Genomic DNA, 15881 nt, shown 5'->3' with positions numbered 1-15881 from the left:
TAAATACAAAATTAAAAGAAGAAGAAGAAGAAAAATACAAAAAAAAAAAAAATGATTAGTGTTTTAGCATGATAAGAATTGATCACCATAAGTTTAAATTCTACCATACCCATATAAATACAAAATTAAAAAAAGAAGAAGAAGAAGGAGAAGAAGATGATTGCCAAACAAATATGAGAGAAACAAATATGAGAGATGAAAGAAATAAGAGAATGTTTCCCAAAAAATGGCTTTTGCTTAAGTTTTCAAAACCATACAAGAATACTTAGCCCTTAGCTCTGGTTTTTTTTTTTTTTGCCAAATAAAAGAGTGTATCTCAAGTTCATGCATTGATCTTCTCTGAAAAATAGATATATAAAATTATATTTTAAATCTTATGGTTTAAGGGTTGTATATAGCAAATTACACTATAGTTTTAGAAAAAATAAAGAAGAATTATTATATTAAGCCCTATTGTTTAGAGGTGTAATAAATTAAATCTTATAGTTTTAAAACTAACAAACTTGAAACTACAAACAATGAGGTTTCAAAAATTAACAAATCAAACATTGAGCTCATGGATAAAAGCAGCGTTATGTTTGGCGTTAAACGTGGAATGGTGCATTTCATGATTGAGAGAGAGAGAGAGAGAGTTCTATTCCTATAAAACGTCTGGTAGCCACCCTTTTTCAGAAGCTTTTTTTTTGGGAAGAGAAAACACCACTCATCCTTGTTCATACACATGCAAAAAGTTAACCAATAGCCTTTTCTAACCTATGAATTAATCTGAAATAACTCAATTTCTTCACAATTAGAAAAAATGAGAAATTTTGATTATATATATATATGTGTGTGTGTAGGAGAAGGCTAGTACTATTAACATAGTTGCCAAGAAAATATCAAAGATGGGATGGTTGCTGCCGACAACGTAAAGAGGCCTAAAGCATTAAAGATTAGTATTCAACTCTTCAAATTATTTTTAGTCATATTGAACAGCATTGTTGCAAATAATTACCAAAAAAAATCTATGCCCGATTCTCCAATACTATTCAAGTTTTTACAAAATGCTACAACGCTCAACAAGTTTGTAGAGCATTGTAACTTTGTCGTACAAGTTCTCTCTCTCTCTCTCTATTTATTCTTTAAAAATATCGAATTTTTTAATTGGAAACTTTTTTGTTTTAAAAGTTTGCAAAATCATATGTAAATACTTAGGACCCAACTCTTCAAAACTTTTTTTTTTTTGGCTAAATTGAAGAACATTGTATCTTAAATTCATATCTAGATGTTTTCGTTCAAAATAGTTAGAAGAATTTACATTTTAAATCCTATGTTTTAGGGGATGCAGTAACTTAAACTTCATAGTTTTAACAAAGTTAATGAAAACTAGTTTTTAAACACAATAATTTAGGGTTGTAACAAATTAAACACAGTTTCAAACATATCAAATTAAATTATGAAATTTCAAAAATAAAAAATAAAAAATTGAGCTAATGGATCATAAAGATGGAGTTTTTGTTTGGCACTAAGCGGAATAATGCATGTCATTTTTTAAAGAGAGTGGTAGAATCATACTTGTTTGTGTGTGTGTGTGTGTGTGAGAGATCAAAATTCTACAATACACTTGATAGCCTTTATGGTTGTGGCATATGCAAAAGGCATAACCGCCATCAATGTCTCATCTATCTCAAAACTAAATTCTCTCGTCTTTACAAAATGTATCATCTAACAATATGTCCTCAACACAAATATCATTACTATATTCCAAGAAACAATTGTTCTCACAACCATTTCATAACATGACAAGTGCATTCAAAATCCTCATATAAGTGCTGATCAATTTGTTATAAAAATACATATTAGAGTTTAAGCCACACTTCATATTTGTCCACATTAGCTTGCCTCCCTCCCTCCCTTCCTTCTCCCTCGAGCACTCTAACCATCTCTTGCACCTTGAGAAGAAGCAAAAAATGTAATTTTATTGGGTCTAAGTCATTGCATTCACATTTTGGAAAAGACTCATATCACCTTTTTTGGAAAATTGCAAACACAGTTGTATTTTGTTCTTTTTACGAACACGATCTCAAGGTTTAATTTATTATTTTACCTCATAATTTTGTTTTTCTAAAACTTTTTTTATGTAATTATTTTTTATTAAACACATGATTTAAATTGTTGCATTCTTAAATTTCTCCCTAAATTATGGGATTTATTTAAAATGATTATTGTACTTTAGGTTTTTTTTTTTTTTTGGTTGTTGTTGATATATATATCATTGGGGTGAGAAGATTTCAACTTTAGATATCTTTCTCATATTTTAGATATCTTACTCATTAGAGAACCCCCAAAAAAAAGAAAAAAAAAGGCCATGCCTTTAGATCACGTGACAAATACGCTCCAATTTGGTGGATAAGCCACGTGACAGGGACCCCACTTTTACACCGGCGCAAAAGTTTCTGTGTCCCTACCTTCCGTCTCTGAAGAGAACTTTCGCCACGCGTACCGTACACGCGTGGACAAGGAATTTCCCAATTAACCCAAAAAATAAATAAAAGAAAGAAGAAAATTTATCGTACGCAGACTGTCTTCGTCCAAAGTCTTTGCCCCGATTCGCTAAAATTAAAAAAAAAAAAAAATACAAAATACAAAGCAAAAACTACAATGCTAGAGAAAGAAAAAAAGATTAAAAACGCAGCATATCATGTCTCTCACTTTTTTTTTTCCCATCTCTGTTACCAAAACCTCCTTTAACCTAACCCTAGATTTTAACCAAAAAAAGCAATTCGCACAATCTCACCCATACCAAATTCTAACCCTACCCTAGATCTTCATTTTTTTTTTTTTGGGGTTAATATTTTCGTTCGTTCGTTCTTCTTCTAGTTTCCGTGCAATTCATCTTTGTTCTGCTCTGTCAATTTCGATTAGTATTATCCTCTGTCGGTGCGGTTGAATCATCTTTCGCAATTTTTGTTTTTTTTTTTTTTTTTTTGAAAAATTAGAAAAATTAAGGCTCTGAAATTGTAGCTAGGGTTTCGAACAATTTCGGTTTTTGTGTGGAAATGGAGCATCGCGTTGGAAATAGGTTTCGGCTTGGCCGAAAGATCGGTAGCGGTTCGTTCGGAGAGATCTATCTCGGTATGTGTTTTTAATTTGTGTGGCTTAATTTTGGTGTTTTTTTTGGGGAGCTTAATCGGTGATTGAATTGTGGTTTACAGGTACTAATATTCAGACTAACGAAGACGTTGCAATTAAGCTTGTGAGTATTGCTGACTCTGTTTTACGTTAATGAAAATTCATGAATTTTTTGCTTTTTTTTTTATTTGTTTTATTATTATTATTTTTTTTTATGGATGTTGAAGTTAATTTATGGTTTAATTTAATGTTATTTTTGCTATGGAATGTTGTAAATATATGTTTTTTTTGGAGAAAGAATTATGGGATCAGATTCTGGAGAGAGTTGTTCTTTATGGTTTAGAAATCATAGTATAGGTAATTGGGTATCACTTCGTTTTAAGGATGTTGAATGGTACAGTTACTTTAATGCGATTGAGATGCTGAGGATTTCAATTCTAGCTTGGTTTTCAGGGCCTTTAAGGGTTCATCAGTGTATAAATTAGAAGATATTTGTTTCTTTCATTGTTTCCATTATTTTATTTTGGAAAGAATAAACATGGGGAGAGGGGCGATCGATGCTTTTGGAAAACTGGGTTGCTGTACCTGATTTTATGTTTCATTTGATTTTGAGAGAGGTTTGGTGATTTGTATCGTTAAATATGTTATCCATTTCATGATGGGTTAATGGTGTACTTAAAAGTGGTTTTATGCAGCCAGTTGATATCTTTTACATACTATTAAGCATGGACATGGACTCAACATGACACGAGACATGGCAACACAGCAATTCTTGAAAAACTAAGATGAGACACAGTGGAAATACCACAATTAATCAAATTTTAAGTAGTGATATTTATTTGCTGGCATATTTTATGTTTATTTATATTCTTTCAAAATAAATAATAACTATCAATTCTTTAAAAACATATCTAAAATGAAAGGAATTTTTTCTCAAAATTTTTTTTCCTCCTAACATAATGAGGACACTCATTCAAAATTGTCCCCGGCCTGTCTGACACTGATGTGTTGGGTACAAACACGGTTTTGAAGTGTCTGTGCTTCTTAGTTTACAGACCTGCAGATGTATTTCCTCTGCATGCTTAGAAATGTGCAAATTTTCAGGTTTGGTGTTTGCAATGCTGATGTAATTTTTTTGGTTCTTAAAATGCTGATGCTATTTTTTACATTCAGGAAAATGTCAAGACGAAGCATCCTCAGTTGCTATATGAATCCAAGTTGTACAGAATCTTGCAGGGAGGAAGTAATGAAATTTCTTAAGCTTTATTGGTCAATTTTTTTCTTTCAGTTGTTGCAATTTCATTTAAAGTTTTTGTTTTTATTTTGTGGGTCATCTAATTTTCACTTTTCATTGCAACTCAATGGCAGCTGGAATTCCAAACGTGAGATGGTTTGGAGTGGAGGGAGACTATAATGTGTTGGTGATGGATTTGCTTGGACCTAGTCTTGAAGACCTTTTTAACTTCTGCAGTAGAAAGCTTTCTTTGAAGACAGTTCTTATGCTTGCAGATCAAATGGTAGTTCCCTTGACTTGATGCATAGCATTGCATTGGTTTGTATTGCTCCTCTGAGAATCACTAATCTATGCCATCTTTTATGTCTATTTCAGATTAATCGTGTCGAATTTGTTCATTCTAAATCATTTCTTCATCGAGATATTAAGCCAGACAATTTTCTTATGGGCTTGGGAAGGCGTGCAAATCAGGTATTTGTTCTAAATTTGATGTAGTTTCTGTTTATTTCTTTCATTCAGCCAATCTATATTTATATGGTAACTGCTATTCACTTCATGTAGGTCTACGTTATTGACTTTGGTCTGGCTAAGAAATACAGAGATAGTACAACCCATCAGCATATTCCTTACAGGTTAGTGTAATGTGTGTGTAGCTGTTTTTGGCCGAGTCAATGTCTCATAGGTGGAATTTGATTTTCTATTGTTGTGTAAAATTGTATTTACATCTCCATATTAATAATGGCATGTTATGAAGGATTGGGAGTAAAGATTATACAGTCAATATGGTTAACCATTGTAATGGCTCTGACTGTTAAAGGGTGCTAAAGCCTTTGTGCTCCTGTGGTACAGTCTGCTTGGCTTTATTTTGAACCCTGCAGTTTTGTCTAGCCTTGAGAAGACATTCTGCCTTTCTTTCCCAGGAAATGCTCAACTCTGTTGCAGTGTGCAACACGTTAGTTCATCTATTATTTTCTGGATTTTCAGGAAATTATTGACCTATCCAAAAAAAAAAAAAACATTGTCTCATCTTCCTTTTCTAAGTCTTCGTAGAAGTGGAAAAGAATTTGAGCCAGCGTCTTGTCTAGCCTTTCTGGTTGTCCATGTTAATCTGTGGATAAAACATGATAACCATGCAAGCCATTATCACATATGGTAATTTTGGTTAGTCAGTTATTAATTGTACTTTGGTCATGAATCGTGCAGAGAAAACAAGAATTTGACTGGCACTGCAAGATATGCGAGCATGAACACTCATCTTGGTATAGGTATGGTTTGTCACGTCTTGACTTGGTGTTCTTTTCTAATGTGTGGTTCTTCCAGTTAAGTGTCCCTCCTGAATTCTGTAATAATTTTTATTTCTTTTTTGATGTTTTGGACTTAATAGAGCAAAGCCGGAGGGATGATTTAGAGTCTCTTGGATATGTCCTTATGTACTTTCTCAGAGGAAGGTGATTTTTGCTGCATATCCTTCCTTTGTTTCTTGCACTTCATACATTGTTTAGTGATTCCCTTTTCTTTATAGTCTTCCTTGGCAGGGACTGAAAGCAGGAACTAAGAAACAAAAGTATGACAAAATCAGTGAAAAGAAAGTTTCTACTTCAATTGAGGTTGGTTGTTTGTAAATAGTTGCTGCATCTGTTCACTATGTCTGCCTTCTGTAACTTATAATTGGAGTACTTAATGCTTCTTTCAGGCCTTGTGTCGAGCTTATCCAACAGAATTTGCATCATACTTCCACTACTGTCGTTCACTACGATTTGATGATAAGCCTGATTATGCTTATCTGAAAAGAATATTTCGTGACCTTTTTATTCGTGAAGGTTTGAATTTATTTCCCCCTGAAAGACTTTTCTTTGGTTTTCACTCAGCTTCATATTTGCAAATTGAATGCCGGTCTCAAATAACTTGTTTGAAGGAAAGATAGAATAGCGTCAGTTCTCCCTCATTTTATTGCCCTTTTTTGTTCGAACAGGCTTCCAGTTTGATTATGTATTTGACTGGACCATTTTGAAGTATCAACAATCACAGCTGGCAACTCCTCCGGCTCGTCCTCTTGTAAGTGATCATAATTTCTCTCTTTTGATTAGCATTGGATGCATTTTGTAATGCCTGTGTTTTTTAGGGTCCTGGTGTTGGAACTAGTTCTGGAATGCCCCCTGCTATTGCCAATGCTGATAGACAGACAGGTATCTTAGCCCCATTCCTTACATTGATATAAATACCATAATTCTCATAAATGGTCTTTTCATTACGTCGAACCATTTTGTTGGTGGTTTCCCAAGTGGCAGCCTTGTTGGTAGATTTTTCCTTGCTATCCTTTTCTTGCTTGCTGTAAGGGGTGTCAATTCGGATTAGCGTGTCGGGTTCGTGTTGTGTCAAGGTAGGGGTATTTGACTAAATGGCTCAACCCTAACCCGACCCATTTAATAATCGTATCATGATCCTTCAACCCTAACCCGACCTGTTAATAAGGTGGGTTGACCTGACCCAATCCATTTGACACGCTTAATAAACGAGTCGTGTTGGGTTGACATGAATGTAACACAACCCATTTCAACCTGCATAATATTAAATATAACATCCATCTAGAAATAATTTATTTTACATCCCAAAAACCAGTGCATACACTTCAAGTCTTCAACTCACATTCAAAATAATATAGTTCAACAAAAATATAACATTCATCTAGAAAATAAGTTCTTTACACTCCAAAAGAAATGCATACACTTCAACCCAAATTCAAAATAACTAAGTTTAACAAAAATAAAATAACATAGTTCAAAAAAAATATAATATCCTTGGAACTCGTCAAATGCTAAGTATCAATATTGAAAGAATTTGAGTAAACAGTAGACTAATTTTGACTATGGCCACGATTATCATCCATAGATTCTTTGTTGATATCCAAATTCATAATATCTTCCACAAGCTCATCCAATTTTATCTGTGCAAGTTCTACGCCAAAAAAAGAAAAGAAAAAAGTATTAGTAGTTCTAGGGTCTGTAAAGTTTCAATTTCCAATTATATCCCTTGTAAATTTTTGTAGTTACTCACTTTTCTTTTTAAATTTAAAATATATGTTAGATATAAAAGGTATTTGGCAAATCTAAAATAAAATAAATATTTATTTGTTAAATGAGTTAAACAGGTTGTGTTAAGTGGGTCATTTCGGGTTGACACAAATAAATTGGCGTGTCAAACGTGTCTATTGCGGGTTATGTTGGTTGACCCGCTTATGACACGTTTCTTATCGTGTCGCTTTCGAGTCGACCCATTTATGACCCAAACCCATTAAGGTCCAACCCTAACCCGAAAAAACCCATGTCGGGTTCGTGTCGTGTTCGCGGGTTGGGTCGAACATTGACACCCGATATCACTTGGCTTCTTTTAATCCTTTCCTACTCCGACCGATTCCTTCTTTCTTGTTGCATCATTTGAAATAAGTTTTGTAATGTCATATACTCTTATTCCTCCGAGCTGTAAATAGAATCTGCGATTCAATGTAAGCTTGGGTTTATGCTACTTCTCTCACTTTGTTGCAGGTGGGGAAGAAGGGCGACCAGCTGGTTTGACTTCAATGGATTCTTCACGGCGGAGAATAGTAGGACCAACTTTAAATTCTGGAAACTATTCAAGGCAGAGAAGTCCAGTTGTTAATGATTCTACAATTTCTAATGATACTGCGGTGAGTTGATTGGAATGCATAAATTTCATCTTTTTTTTTTTTTTTGGGGGGGGGGGGGGGGGGCGTTCTTTTGTGTCCAAGTTTGTAGAAATTGTTTGACTGTAATCTGATGTGTTATCTATCTACCTTGGATAGTTTATTCTTATTTGTGTTCTATGACACCATTTTAAAATTAGCATAAGGCATAAGCCTGTCTCCCCCACTCTTTGATTCACCGGTTACTGTAAGAGGCTCCTGCTGAGTTATCACTAATAGGACAGGGTGGCAGGTGCCTAAGTAATTTTGTCCAAATTGTTTAAGTTTTTACATCATTTCTTCTTTAAGGTCTGTTCTAATCTTGTTGATTAAACTTAAAGCTGAATTTATTAGTTTCTTGCTATTTGCATTTTCTTTGGTAAATCTTTTCACTAATAATTTAACGCATATGGGATGATATCAAACATGATATAGAACAATTTTCCAAGTGAAATTGTACTGTCCATTTGGTTTGACACTATTTTAATCTTAATGTGCATTATACTTGGACCTTGCAGTTCATAAGCAACAATATTTTGGGCCGGCCAAGTGGATCATCAAGGCGTGCTGCTGTTTCTAGCAGCCGTGATGCATTCGTTGAGAGTGAGTCAGATCCCCATCACTCGCGTACTACTGAGGCAAGCCCTGGAGCAGCACGCAGAATTTCAAGTGGCCAAAGAAGTTCACCAGTTGGATCTTCAGACCCAAGGCGTGCATCATCTGGGAGAAATACCACTCACACAAGAAACTATGAAAATGCCCTCAAGGGCATTGAGACCCTGCAGTTGGACAAATGAAGAGAGGCTTCAGTATTAAATGCTCACCTCAGTGCGTTCTTGTATAAGCTTAAATTGACTGGTGTGCTATTACGGTTGCAGTAGAATAGGTTTGCTTGCAGTCGAGTTGTGAAGGAAGTTGGATTTTAGATGTCGGGTTGAGACCCAGAGAATCTTGGGTTTGGATTTGCACACTTGTAGCTTAAACCGGACATGTAGAATCAAATGTGAAAGCTGTGGTTCATCTGAACTTATCCCAGGCTCGGCTGTCTATAAAGCTCAGGTTATATTCGCACGGCTTCTCTGTTTTGGCTACAACGTTTCAACTTTTTTATCCCTGATAACTGTGGTCACTTTGTTGATTTTATGATCTTACGTTACAATGTTATTGAGACTTATGGGGCCAAAAGCTTGGCACTGTAAATTGGCGAATGTGTTCATATTCCTGTTTAGGTTCTTCTCCCCACTCCCCCCCAGCCTTTTTTTTTTTTTTTTTTTTTTTTTTTTTCTCCTTCAAATTTTATACACATTATGTTGAGCCCGGGTGCAGGTTTGAAGAATTTACGTTAAAGGAAAAGAAATGGAGAAGGGAAGCGAGTTGTGGTTCATCTAACCGAATTTATCGGTTATGCCTAACATTTTCTAGCTGTTGCTGTGTTTTCCTGACTCGATTTTGTACATTTTCTTTTTTCTTTTCTGAAATAATTATTTTTAATTTCTCATTGATTATGAGTGTGTCAATTTTTAGCAAGACATGTATATCCTTATCATTGCTCAGCATTTACAATTATGAGATGATCCTTCTTTTAGTTCTGCAATATTGCCATCCTCAATATATTCAACGCCTATATTCCTTTGTGCCTTGTGTTGTTTTTATTGTGACGAGCACTTGCATTTTTATTGGTGTTGCACTCCCATAAAAATCCCTTTGAAGTCCAATGTTTCTTATATTTGTATGTCTGGATGCTTGTATTAAATATCCCAGTATTTGTAATTTCGTGTTCTTGTTAATTTTCCTTAATTTAGATTGTAACACTAGGACGTATTGGTGTATTCCTATTTATGCTTTGTTCTTGTTTTTAGTGATTTTATTAGCAAACGAAAAAAACCTTTGGAAGAGTGTTTTTGTTTTCACATTTCAATGGTCAGGGTTTAATTGTGTGTTCGCCCTTTTCCTAGAACAAAATAGGGAAAAGTATAGAGCTGGAGATCTGTATTGATCTGATCACGTCAACATCAAGGCCATTTCAATAGAATATGCACCTCTGTGAAGCCAAGAACATGTTGGGTAGGTCCAAATTCCAATTAAGCCTTTTGTACATTACCCAATCATATTTAAGCCCCTAATTAAAAAAAAAAAAAAAAAAATTTAACTGTAGGGTTTCAGCATCTTGATAGTAGTGAGAGGGTTGTATAACAAAGGTGGTGACCGTTTAAATTCCTCTTTTTTTCTCTTTCAAATGTTTTGTCAGTCTTAGGTTTTTTATTTTAGTAATATATAGTGAAACAATGCGTTTTATTTAACAATCTACAACATTTTTGTGTCTTTCTATCTCTCTTCAGGACTTTATCTAGTTAGTTATTACTATTAGTCCTTAATTATTATTATTATTTTTTGCTTTTTTTTTAACAAAAATACTAAAATAGTGGGTATATTAAAAGATGTGAAGAATAGAAAAATGTGTGGTGTAAACTTAGTTAATTAATGAGACAATCCCGCATGAGGTTTTTGCTTTTATATATATATATATATATATATATATATTGATTAGCTACATGCTAACAGTTGATCAGGTCATATTGACGGCAGATTTGCTAGGAAGCATGGCATATTTTAAAAAAAAAATCTTGATGTGCAATATAATATATCTTTCCTGGCATAAGACAATAAAAGCTAAAGCTTTGTCACTACTATCTCTTTGACAAAGATGAATAACGTAGAATATCATAACCTTATCAACCAGATGGAGGATTAAGATTAGGACACACAGCAAGCTCAGTGGGCCCATGTAATTAACAAGTGTCATCTGCCATGTAAATAATTATTCATTGTACATAGACATGAGAATGGTAAGTTATCTACGCAAATATAAAAATGTTAGATAGCCTTAGTCAGACAATTGTCAATAAGTTGTAAATATGGTAGATGTTGATTTAGTGTTACATGTATGTTCTTTACAAATTGTATCCTTGCATTTCTCTACAGTTATCAAAGGGATGCCATACTTTGTAAAGAGAAAAAACGAGTAATGATAGAAGCATTTCTTTAGTTCTCTTTAGTTTTCTCTCTATTGTGTTTGTAATTGGTATCATAGCCTCCTACTCACTTCACTTGTATAATCAATAAAACTCTACTACCTTTGAGAGTTCCATTACTTAGTGTGAAGTGTTTCAAGCATCTTATCTATTATTATAAAGAGTTGTAGGGTAAGTTCGTATTATATTTGTCTATATAAATCGGTTTGTATATATCTTTCAGCACCTCTAAATCGGTTTAACTCACTAGAGATAAAAGAGGAGTTGATGTAAGGTACTCCGATGGCTAAGTAAGAAAATAATTATTTCTTTGGAAATTGTAGCAAAGCGAGTAAGTTATGGAAATTTTCTCATAGGTTCCTTGCTATTTAATGTGGGGACATTATGGTGATTTCATATGCTTTCGAATCTTTGAGCCATACGGTCTCTCCCATCTTTTGGGGGATTAAATCTCTTATGCACCTGGTGCATGAGATACCAGCTCTCTTGGGGAGCCCCTGAGGCTAAGGTAGATTTAGGTAGGGGACAACCATACCTCCTCACAAATTGAGACGTTGTCATTGTCACATAGCATTTTTATATAGAGATTGTGGTGAACTATTTGCTGAGACACCGTTATTTATGTTACATCGTTAGATCGATACTCAGAAAACGCTCATTAAGGCCTAAATTTTCTAGATCAATGAAGCATCATGCACTTCCCTTCACCATATCTTGTACATTTATTGAAATTTGCTTTGTTTATTATATTGGGGTTTTTTGGATTTGATTTAGGCCCTTTTTTTTTTTTTTTCAATAAGGTTTGAGAGAGAGAGAGAGACATCAATGTTGCCTTTTGGGGGTTAAAAATCTGAACCACTTTTCTCATAAGAGTCCATGATTTTTCAAGTTCAATTTTTTAAGATTTTATTTTACCATTAAAATATAATGTTGAAGCGTCTTTTTTGTTGGTTTAGAATTTGTTTTTCCTTTTAACCATTGTTGGTTGGTGGCTTTTGTCAGTTTAATTTTGATTTCTTTTTAACCACCGATTCTTGGAGGCTGGTGTTCAGCTGCTACACAGATAATGTTTCACTGATTTAGGAGAAATTATTACTTACAACAGGAGGACTGCTGATGTGGTTCCCCTGACCAATGAGATGATGCCATCTATATAAATATATGCGTAAGCTTCCTAATCAGTACAAATAATAAAAAATAAAAATTACCAAATGATGTCACATTTGCATAAATAACAACATTTTATTGATTGGGAGGTCAAGGAAGACCGCGTCAACAATCCTCCTAATGGACCTATTAATTTCTCCTAATTTAGAGTCAATTTATCACTATTTGCATATAGTTTCTGTGATAAATATGATAATTATTGTCTATCTTAAGGTACGTTTGGATATAACTTATTTTGCTGAAACTGAAAACTGAAAACTCTGTAGCAAAATAATTTTTAAATGTGTGAATAGTACCGTAGGACCCATTTTTAATGAAAAAATGGTTAAAAAATGATATTTGTGAGTTCATAAACAGTGCACGGATGCACTGTTTACGGTTAAAAAGTCAACCTTTGGAAGAAAAAAAAAAAAAAAAAAAAAAAAAAAAAAAAAAAAAAAAAAGAAAAAAAAAAAAAAGAAAAGAAAAAAAAAGAAAGCTGAAACGCGCATTGCAGCAAACGTGGATCACCTTAGTCTTGCCTCTAAAACATTAAAGAAGACCAAAAAAGAGAAGGGTTGAATTCCCTTGGGAGTCAAAAAAAAAAAAAAAAAAACAAAAACCCTTCAGTTTTCACAGTAGTGACCCATCTCCCGAACATGAATGCACTCGTTGGATTTTTTCAACACTTGTAGTCTTTCTTTTTTATTGTTCAAGTGCACTAGCAGCCTTGATATTCCCTTGGCTCAACTTAGGACTAGGAGCATCCTCATTGGGTGGCAATTCGTGTTCACGTGTAGAGTCGACTTACGAGTATTTGACTATATAAGTAAACACAAACACGACACATTTATTATGTGTTAGGATCTCTTGACCCTAACATGACATGTTTATTAAACAAATTGATACAGTACGACTCATATAACTTATTTAATAAACAAGTTGTGTTAGAGTTTACACGAATTATTTGAAATATAGGTCATGTACTTCGGTAAGCATGTTTATCAAACACAAATAACTTGTTAGCATTTCTCATATTCTATAGAATGTATAAGTATACAACTATACTCCAAACAAAGTCACCAACAAATATAATTACAACAATAAATTTTTAAGGGTGAATTGCTAAAATTGATCTTTAGTTAAACGGGTCAGACAAGTTCAAATGGGTTTCGAGTATGTCAAACTTGAATTGACCTATTTATTAAACTGGTTAATTCATGTCAACCCAAATTTGACATGAACTTGTTAAGCAAAAACCCTAAGCTACTAACTTAGTGTTGTGTTTGTGTCATGTTCATGAGCCGCGTCAAATATTATCAGCCCTCCCTAATAGTGCATATCAAAATTTAAATAGTCTTTTCCCCAAAATGCATCCAGCAAGCTAGCTATTTGAATTTTGTATTTGCCTCCTTTTTTTTCTGCTTCTTCTTCATTTTCTTCTCTTTTTGGGCAAACTAATAAGGTAGTGCATAAAAAGAAGTAACAAGAGTGATCCAGGAAGAGGATCAAAGATAAAAGCATTGTCTGGAGTAGACATGAAACTCTTTGGATTTTATATTAGATGAAAATCATTGAATACTAGCCTAGGAAGTTCGTAGTAATATTGGTAACAATGATAATGACAATAACGACAATGACGGTAGTAATACTACACAAATTAATTGTATTCACTAATCAAATTAGAGTTAAAACAATTAAATTGAACACACCTTAGAGATGAGACTAAATTGCACTGTTACTCTGTCAAAAGAACTGACAAGGTTAGATATATACAACTAATACAAGTAATTGGGCGAAGATTTCAGAAAAATCTATAGCCAAAAATTACAAAAGGAAGATTCTATACATGGAATAATTATAGCCTCAATCCATGTTTCATGGAACATATTCTATGTTGCCATTTGTACTGTAAAAGCAAATTCATTAAAGTGAAAAAGAGGGAGATCTTCACCTTGCAGAGCAAAAAGAACAGAACAAGCACTTGGGAAACAAGGCATAACAGAACTCCCCCCCTGAATATATTCTAAAGTTAAAAAGCTCAGTACAGGAGGAGACATCTTTACTGAAAATAGATGCCCTCTCCAAAAGCCCCTGGATGAACTCACACAAGATTAAAAAACTAATGCCTCTCCACTCCATCTCCAACAAACAGAAACACACCTAATACAACAGCAGACATATGCCCCAGAAAGGAAAACAAAAAGTGTGTTGGTAATTAGTAAAACTAAACAAGTCTCACTTGCCCACCTCTACTATGTTATCTAAGGAATTCAGGAGGCTATGGTCTGCCCCAACTTTGTTCCACAGCTCCAGTGACACAGCTTTTGTTATATAACACCTACGTTAACAATTGTAACAAAAAATTGTGTCTTTTTCTCTTCTAAATCCACCAAATCTTAGTTTAGGAAGCCTCAGCATTGAGTCTACTACACAACACAAATATCAACATACTTTCACATACCTTATTCCCCCACTACTATTACCATCTATAAGAAACCCAACAAAAACAAACATAAACTCAATTGGAAAGAGGCTTCCATTTCCAACAGGTACCCCAAATATACAAAGCATAAACCAAATTATTCACCAACAATCACATCCCAACATTTCCAATCCTCATAAAATCCTATACCTCCAGAACTAAATAGTAAATACCATATTGAAAGAAAGACACTTAATCAAAACATTATTACATAAAAATGGAATCAAGCAGAAGAAGCTCAGAACTTTACTTACTACCAGCCATTAACGGCTCTGGTGCACGTGTTTTTAAGCCACCTGAAGGTCTTTCTGAAAGACCCTTTGACTTTGCCTTCAACAGTATAGACTTTATAGCTAGCAACCCTTTTCTTCCTCTGCAATTCAGGATCATTGAAACTCCAGCTCTTTGAAACAGCCGCATTTGTAGACTTGCCCTTCTTGAACTTGGACTCGTTTTGGTTCTGGGTTTCAGCTGGGTGCGCTGAGGTTGCATATGAAGTACTGTAGCTCCTGAAATCCTGCATATTGTTGCTGCTGCTGTTGATGTTAATCCCAGATGAAGTAGTGGGTCCCACCCCAGAATATCTCTCAATCTGCTGCATCCTTCCATCACCATAGGATTTGGATCTGAAATCATCCATACTTGGTACTTCTTCTTTTTTTTTTGTGTGTTTCAGACTTTCTCACTGATGAATGATGATGATGATGCAGCAGCAGCAGCAAGCAACAGCTCTATTCTTTTCTCTCTCTAATCTTTTTACAGAACTCCTTGAAATGTGAGGAGTTTTCAGCGTTTCTGTTTAGATTCTTTTTAAAATTTTGTGTGACTCGGTGAGGCGCTGACGAGAGAGTGGTGTCAGCGTCGGTGATGAGGTTGTTGATGATGAAAGAAGGAGGAGGTTTTTTTTGGGTGTGGAACTGTTGGATGATACTACCTTGTCCTTCACGTGGATACAACCAATGAAATTTAACCACGTAATGATACACGTGAGAAGCATGTGATCTTGTTGGGTTTTGAATTTTGATTTTGATTCGTTGTTTTGCTTTTTTGCAGTTCAGGTTTTTATGCTCCCGTCTCGCGTGCGCGTGTGCCTTTTTTCCAAGTGGGAAAAAGCCAAAAAGTCTCACTGGATTCGTTGCCGATTATCTCCGCATTGAAAATTTTGGGATTCCA

At 34.4% G+C, this 15881-nt stretch overlaps 2 protein-coding genes across 2 annotated transcripts; one reads left to right on the top strand and one right to left on the bottom strand.

The window, feature by feature from the left end:
• The first annotated feature begins 2620 nt into the window (after positions 1-2620).
• On the top strand, positions 2621-9267 carry LOC126714197 (casein kinase 1-like protein 1). Its single transcript, XM_050414232.1, has 14 exons — positions 2621-3114; positions 3195-3235; positions 4285-4354; positions 4480-4628; positions 4721-4816; positions 4907-4977; positions 5549-5610; positions 5730-5793; positions 5868-5952; positions 6039-6165; positions 6318-6400; positions 6468-6531; positions 7888-8030; positions 8564-9267. The coding sequence occupies exons 1-14, from the start codon at positions 3039-3041 to the stop codon at positions 8840-8842; spliced, it is 1410 nt and encodes a 469-aa protein (XP_050270189.1). The 5' UTR covers positions 2621-3038; the 3' UTR covers positions 8843-9267.
• Positions 9268-14739: 5472 nt separating this feature from the next.
• Positions 14740-15622, bottom strand: LOC126714196 (uncharacterized). Its single transcript, XM_050414231.1, has one exon. The coding sequence runs from the start codon at positions 15346-15348 to the stop codon at positions 14962-14964; it is 387 nt and encodes a 128-aa protein (XP_050270188.1). The 5' UTR covers positions 15349-15622; the 3' UTR covers positions 14740-14961.
• Positions 15623-15881: the final 259 nt, after the last annotated feature.

Source organism: Quercus robur, chromosome 2 (genome assembly GCF_932294415.1).
Source record: "Quercus robur chromosome 2, dhQueRobu3.1, whole genome shotgun sequence".
NCBI lineage: Eukaryota > Viridiplantae > Streptophyta > Magnoliopsida > Fagales > Fagaceae > Quercus > Quercus robur.
The sequence above is the reverse complement of the archived record's forward strand: the minus strand, read 5'-3'. Positions and strand labels throughout refer to the sequence as shown.